General features: G+C 39.1%; 1 protein-coding gene across 1 annotated transcript; it reads right to left on the minus strand.

Annotated features, from left to right (window-relative positions):
- Positions 1-273: 273 nt before the first annotated feature.
- LOC126161653 (ADP-ribosylation factor 4-like) lies at positions 274-816 on the minus strand. The gene has a single exon (XM_049917646.1). The coding sequence runs from the start codon at positions 814-816 to the stop codon at positions 274-276; it is 543 nt and encodes a 180-aa protein (XP_049773603.1).
- Between the last annotated feature and the right edge of the window lie 6,528 nt (positions 817-7,344).

Consider the following 7,344-nt stretch of genomic DNA (forward strand, 5'->3'; position numbering starts at 1 on the left):
TTTTTTGTATACACTGAAACAAATATAAAGGTGATTTTATGGCTAATAAAGCTCACAACGCGTACACACCTCCATATACTCTTAATACCGTAATTTTCCACGTTCCTTGTCCGTCCTTTACATCCAGCCTGGCAAGAAGTATACGGAAACTATTTTATTTCAATGGCCACTTGTAACGTAGTGCCCATCTTGAGTAGAACGTGGATTTCTTTGTGTGTGATTTATTAGTAAGGCATAGGTAAAGTTAATGTGTACGGAAACAAAATGAAACAGTTACTTGTTGGAAATGTGGTCTGCAAGCCAGTCCAAACCTTCATACAGTCCGCTTCCGGTAACGGCGCAAGTTCCCTGGATGTACCACTTCCTGTGCTGGACACTATCCAGCCGCAGCATGTCCTTGACGGCCACGACCGAGAGAGCGTGTGGAAGGTCCTGCTTGTTGGCGTACACCAGCACCAAGGCGTCCGACAGCTCCTCCTCGTCTAGCAGGCTGTGCAGAATGGACGAGGCGAGAGGCATCCGCTCCTTGTCGGTCGAGTCAACGACGAAAATAATGGCGAACGTGTTGGCGTAGTACTGCTGCCACAGCCTTCTCACCTTGTCCTGCCCGCCGACATCCCACACAATAAAACAGATGTTTTTATACTCAACTGTTTCCACATTGAATCCGAGAGTTGGCATGGGAGTAACATCCTCTCCCATTTTCATCCGGTACAAAATAGTAGTTTTGCCTGCAGAGCCCAGTCCGACGATTAATATTCGAAGTTGCTTCCTGCCAAATAACTTCCGTACGAACGTAGAAAAAGTTAGCCCCATCGTTGAGAAACCACTGTATGATGACACATACAAAGTAAACAATACAAGTCACAACTAACCCTGCTCACACCATTTTCGTAATTTTATCAAAACAAAGTGTGTATGAACTACGTCAAAGATATTATCTTGGACTGCTCTAAAGATAAAACCAGAGAGTGCCACATAGCCACTTTCTAATTCCATGTATATAGCACCCTGTTGGCAGTCTCGATAACGAAGAATTTGTATACTATTTCTTGTTTGCGGAAGCTAAATAAAATGAATGAAGTATGTTAAGGAAGAATTAAAATTAGTTCAGTTCATTCTAAGATCAGTTCTTCGTCGTTGCAAATTTATTTACGTTGCAAACATCTCACTTATTCCAGTTCACAAACCAAATATGCAATAAGCATAAGAATCATAACTCTACCGTTCGTAAAAGATTTGCACTACGAAAACAAATAGTCCTGTTAGTACAGCGTCCATGGCTCACAATACGTAAAACGTTATAAATTGACAAATCAGTGTTACTTTCGTAAAGATGCTCACAGGGCCGGTTCTACAATCTTGAGATAAATCCAGGGTTGTCTACTCGAAGAGTAGGATAACCACGGATTGACTTGGAGTGCGCGTTGTAGGATGCCATTATATCCCCCGGTTAGTTATTCAAGGAATAGAGATCCAGTCCAGTTAAGTTGGCAACAACTAAAAAGCACGTTTAGTATTTTCGCATGCATCATTTCGTGTTTACGTAGTCATCGCCTGCAGAAATAGCGTGTCTAAACGAGCAATAAGCGTTCCAGATCGCAAAACTGTTAGCTTTGGAGTACTTTGAGGTTGGCAGATACCACAGCAGATACCACAGTTTAACATAAGAATCGCGACACTCCGTTTCGTTTCTGTTACCCACAGCGACAGCAGCGCCCCAAGCGGCCAGCAAGCGGCACTTCTGAATACGATGTCGGATGAGTGCCAATATTATTAGTGTAAGTAATGCCAAAAAATACTAGAACACCTTATCTTTTGCAGATAGACGTCTTACATCTACCCAACAAAGCGGAGTTTTGTTCATTACACTTTCAGCCAAATCACTGAATGTGGAACGTAGGAAACCTATATGGAATGTAATACCTACATTATTTAATGTACCAAATAAGTCACCACAATTGTATCTGAACGGAAAAACACACAGACGTGATGACAAATTGTCAAAAGCAATAAAACAGACGAAACTAATTCCACAATTGTTGTTAAATCTCAGCCACAAACGGCAAGAACCATCAACACATTCACTTTTGAAGCAGAAGTAGTAATATTTACAAAACCATTCGTGTAATAGAAAGTAGAGTGGAGTGTAAGAATGGATGAATCATCAGACACTATAAGAATTTTTTGAGTGTCAAAGAATGTGCCTATAATAACAACAAACAACAACAGAGATGTACCTGTTATGCATGAAATATGTGTTTATATTCACTTGCTTTCATCGGAATAAGCTGCAAATATACACATATTCAAAAGCATTCCTTCATGAAGAAGTTATAGCTTGTATCACTGAACGAGTGTGATTCGGGTGTTTTTCTACGTATTTCACGATAGTTCAGTTGAACTCAAAAATATAGCAATAATTTCGTTAATTTAGTCGCAGATAATTAGAAACAAACATTGTCCTTACGACGCAAGTGGGTGTCTGCTTTCCCGCGGCCTCGAGCAGTAGTATCGCTTCAGCTGTCACATGGTAACAATTTTTAGACCAGAGAGTCTCGTGATTGTATTTGTTAGACTGTGCAGATACTGGAACGACTTAGAGTGTAACAGAAAATACAAGTACTGCTGCGGCCTCCTTCACTGGATCTATTAGTGTAAAACATTTAACTAAATTTCTAGAATACTTATTTGTATAATAATTTAATGATCGATACTGAAGTTAGATAAAGGATCAGGTATTTGTTGTTTGACCGGTAACCGATTTTTTCTAATACGTTTGTTTGCGTGCCCATCTTCCACGGCTGCTGTTAAAATCAATTACTACTGGATATCTGCCTTGAGCTGACTGCAGTTCAATTAAAGAGACTTATACAGACGCGTTTCACTCTTATTTGTAAAGTATCTTTCGTAATTATTCTACAAATTGGATCCAATTTGCAGAATAACCACCGAAGATGCTTTATAAATAAAAGCGAATCGAATCTTGTGTAATTGTCTTTAATTAAATTACAGTCAGCTTAATACAGATAACCAATAATAACTGATACTTTCATATTTCTGAATAAGGTGCAGGAAAAAATTTGCAATTTCACATCGATCGACAGGGCAGCTACAATAGATGTATGATTTTTTTTCCAAGAAAGAATCTCGTAAACGTTATTCCCAGAAAATGTAGCAGAGGCTACACATGATGGAGCCCCTTCCAGGTTGTGTACAGTGAAATTCACGACTGATAAAGTTGATACCAGAAGAATGCCAAAGGAAGTTGGATTTAGATGAAACTTTTCTAGATGCGGTAGTATTTCACCAAATGTAGGTGTATGACAGATAGTGAACTGTAAGTAGGCGAATAATATAGAAGCAACTGTGAAATGCGGTCTGTCTTGTGAAATAGCTGGTATTTCCAGAATCTTCAAAAAACTGTGAAAACACAAACATCATAGAGATTAATTAATGAAAACACAAACATCACGGAGATTAATTTGAATGACAATTCTGAGGGATGCTACTGGCTAGGTTGCTGTTGTATTGACGTCTTAGAATGATTAATTCATTACAACAGCAGAGACTGTTCTGCAGAAAATATCTTTGTTGAATTATTGAACACTTTTGCAGTTCTTATTTGCAGACACATATAAATCCTGTTTCTATGATGTGGTGATTATTAATAATTATATATATATATATATATATATATATATATAAGATGCGAATATTTACAATAAACAACTGTAATTTTTTTATACTCCTGGTGGACAAATGTACCCATGAGTCATATCCAAACTTGAGGTGGTTGTTATTGAATCTCACCCAAAATATCTGTGACGAACAGTAACTATCTCATACATATGTCTGGATTGTGCAACCATCTATAGCAGCTATAAGTATTATGGAAGGGAAGGGGAAGTAACTGGAGGCGTGACACCTTCGCTGTGCTATTCCTTCTCTTGTTCAGTCCTCTCAGCTTAAGACTGTCTGTTTTGTTCTCAAATGTGAATAAATTAGCAGACATGCAGATGTTGCTGCGTCAAAAGTAGCATGCCAAGAACAAGAGAAGGGAGGAGCAACTGTATTGGTTTAGAAAAGGGCATAAAGCTCAAAATTATGATGAGAAAATAAAAATCCAAACAAATTATTTAAGATTAAAAGTCTATTAATCTGCATACATTTGTTTATTTTATTTTCATCTAATTAATTAGCAAAAACAGAAGGAAATTACCAGAGACAAAATATTTGAGCTTCAATTCCAGCTGGATCATTGATGCAACAGAGTCATTCGTGAAAGAAGGAAAATGACATGAGACAATTTGTGTGAAAATTCAAGAAAAATTTTAAAACATAACTTTCCAGTCGCTTCTTGCGCTGATGTGTTTGTATAGTTTCAATAGCTTAAGATTGTGAATGACAAATACCTTTGTTCTTATAATGCACGGATAACAATTGCTTAGTAATAAACAGGGATATGGTTATTTGGATAATACTAATAAGTGAGAACACAACAGCTTTATCTTATAGCTTATGTTAAATAAAACTGACTTTCTTAATAATTTTACTCTGTCACACTTATCCTGAGTAAGCGCAAGTATTTTACATGTTTATGGGAATAATGCTAGGTAGTGGACAGTACTGTTGCTCTGAAGCATTCACTAAGGTATGGAAAGTTGTTGTCCCTGTAGGAGGTGAGAGTGAACAATATTTTCTGCTACAAATGTGGTTGAATGAACTTGGGACATTGATGAGCTATCAGACTTTTTGTTACATTAAACAATCATAATAATCCATCAATTTCAGCAAGTACAGTTGAAAAGTCCACCTAGAAAAATTCACGAATTACTGTGCTGGTAAACGCCTTACATTATTTGATTTTCAAAGAGCTGAGCAGAATTGAACGTACTCAGACATTTCGCACTTCATTTATCCTGATCAACACTAAGCTGACACACAATATTTTTAGCGCAACGCAATCTGACTTTCAAAAATCCCTACAAAAGAATGGCCCTGACTAACAATAACCGATAACTTTCATGGATCACATACCTCACAAAAATCTTCGTTACTAGAACTACTGCAATACAGCGAGCGCCAGTACTGCCAGCTAAATAAAAGATTCTAACTACTGAAGTCACTAACTACTGATAGGCACAGTTAGCAAATGAAAGATTTTGATAGAGAACAGACGATGTATTTACCTTAATAATGATCAAAAGTCATCATATATATATCAGTTCATGATATCCAGTATTACAAATTTACTCTATCTGGCGGACACACGTCCAGATCATCCGCTCTTAAAATTCTGCCACCTCTCTCCCCACATCCACCACTGCTGGCGGCTCAGCTCCAACTGCTCAACGCTATGCGCTGTTCACATCCAACTGCCCAACACTACAATAGAGAATATTTCAACAACGCCAACCAGCCACAGACTGCACACAGACAGCCAGTGATTTTCATACAGAGCGCTAGGTGACGTTACCAACATAAAAACCTAAACAGCCTACTTACACAGTATCACATATTTCATTTTAAGTTACCATGAACCAGTACAGTTCTATATAAGTTGGTATGTCGTTGTCTTTCTTCGACTTTCAAACTAACTTACCGTGCCACTTATAAGGAGGATAACATCTTAAACACGGACTCCGAACCACTGTGCAAATCGGCACTTTTTTTATTAAGAAGTGAAAAACACCTTATGACTGACAGTGGACTTGACCTGAGACACATGGATCTCTAGGCTGACACTTAATCACTGAGCCACAGAGCCCCATAATACATTTTAAAGGACACATTTTGCGTTACACAACGACAACATTTTAGCAACAGGTATCGGAAATCGCCAAGGATAGTTTGCAGCACGTATTCGCAGTGTCAAAGCTACATGCACCAACCGCTCAGTTACAATGACATAAAATACATCCAGGGAGAGGTTTCCTGGACATTGATGAACCTACGAGGAGACTACAGTTGTTATACATTTTGTGACTTATGGAAGATATTATTATCTGGACAATTCTGTTGAAGAGAAGCTGTACGAGATGCTGACGGGTTCTTTCTTATGCAACAGGAAACGCTGCTACTACTTCACGAGCGATTAGGAGATTGCCTACAACTCACCCGCGCGGCCGGTTCTAGAATATTGCTCGTGTGTGGGATCTGTTCCAGATAGTAACGACGGTGGATTTGAACGTTTAATCCATGGGAGAGTGTCAGAGATTCTGAAGGAACTGAACTGGAATCGGATTGTAATGATTAAGCTAGGAATATAGTACAACCCTATACGTATCGCTTGCATTGGGATCGTGAGGATAAGATTACAATAATTTCTGCACGCCCAAAGGCATTCAAACAATCATCCTCCCATGGCCCATACGTGAATGGAGCTGGAGGAAACCCTAATAACTGGTACAATGGAACGTACACTATCTGAACAAAGGTATCCTGACACCCCCAAAAAACACGTTTTTCATATTAAGTCCATTGTGTTGCACCTACTGCCAGGTACTCCATATCAGCGACCTCAGTTTATAAGACATCATGAGAGAGCAGAATCTGGCGCTCCACGGAACTCACGGACCTCGAACGTGGTCAGGTGATAGGGTGTCACATGTATCATACGTCTGTACGCGAGATTTCCACACTCCTAAACATCCCTAGGTCCACTATTTCCGATGTGATAGCGAAATGGAAACGTGAAGGGACAGTTACACCACAAAAGCGTACATGTCGACCTCGTCTGTTGACTAACAGTTCGTTAGGGTAACGTCTGAGACCTCCTGGCAACAAACAGACCTGAACTTATCGAATCAGTTAAATTAGAGGAAGGTATCAGTGATCATAAGGCTGTGACAGCATCTATGACGACGGGTCCTGCAAGGAATGCTCAGCAAGGTGACAGGATACAAATTCCTGAATGCCTCAGCAGTTAGCATCAAATATTCGGTGATAAGGACGAAGATGTGGAGAACAAATGGAAAAAATTTAAATGCATCGTTCAATATTCCGTAGACAAGTTTGTTCGGAGTAAGGTTTTAAGGGATGGGGAAGATCCACCATGGTTTAATAGCCGTGTTAGAAAAGGGCTACGTAAACAAAGATCACTCCATCTCAGATTCAAAAGAAGTAAAAACGTAGCTGACAAAAACAAAATGCTGCACGAAGCGAAATAGAGCGTAAGGAGAGCAATGAGAGAAGCGTTCAATGATTTCGAAAGTAAGGCGTTGTCAACCGACCTGAGTAAAAACCCTAAGAGATTTTGGTCTGCCTCGTGATGACTGGGTGTTGTGTGATGTCCTTAGGTTAGTTAGGTTTAAGTAGTTCTAAGTTCTAGGGGACTGATGA

The sequence above is a fragment of the Schistocerca cancellata genome, chromosome 1 (assembly GCF_023864275.1).
Source record: "Schistocerca cancellata isolate TAMUIC-IGC-003103 chromosome 1, iqSchCanc2.1, whole genome shotgun sequence".
Taxonomy (NCBI): Eukaryota; Metazoa; Arthropoda; class Insecta; order Orthoptera; family Acrididae; genus Schistocerca; species Schistocerca cancellata.

Bases quoted from the DNA above. Each gene is read 5' to 3' on its own strand.
- LOC126161653 (XM_049917646.1), bottom strand. From the start codon at position 816: ATGGGGCTAACTTTTTCTACGTTCGTACGGAAGTTATTTGGCAGGAAG.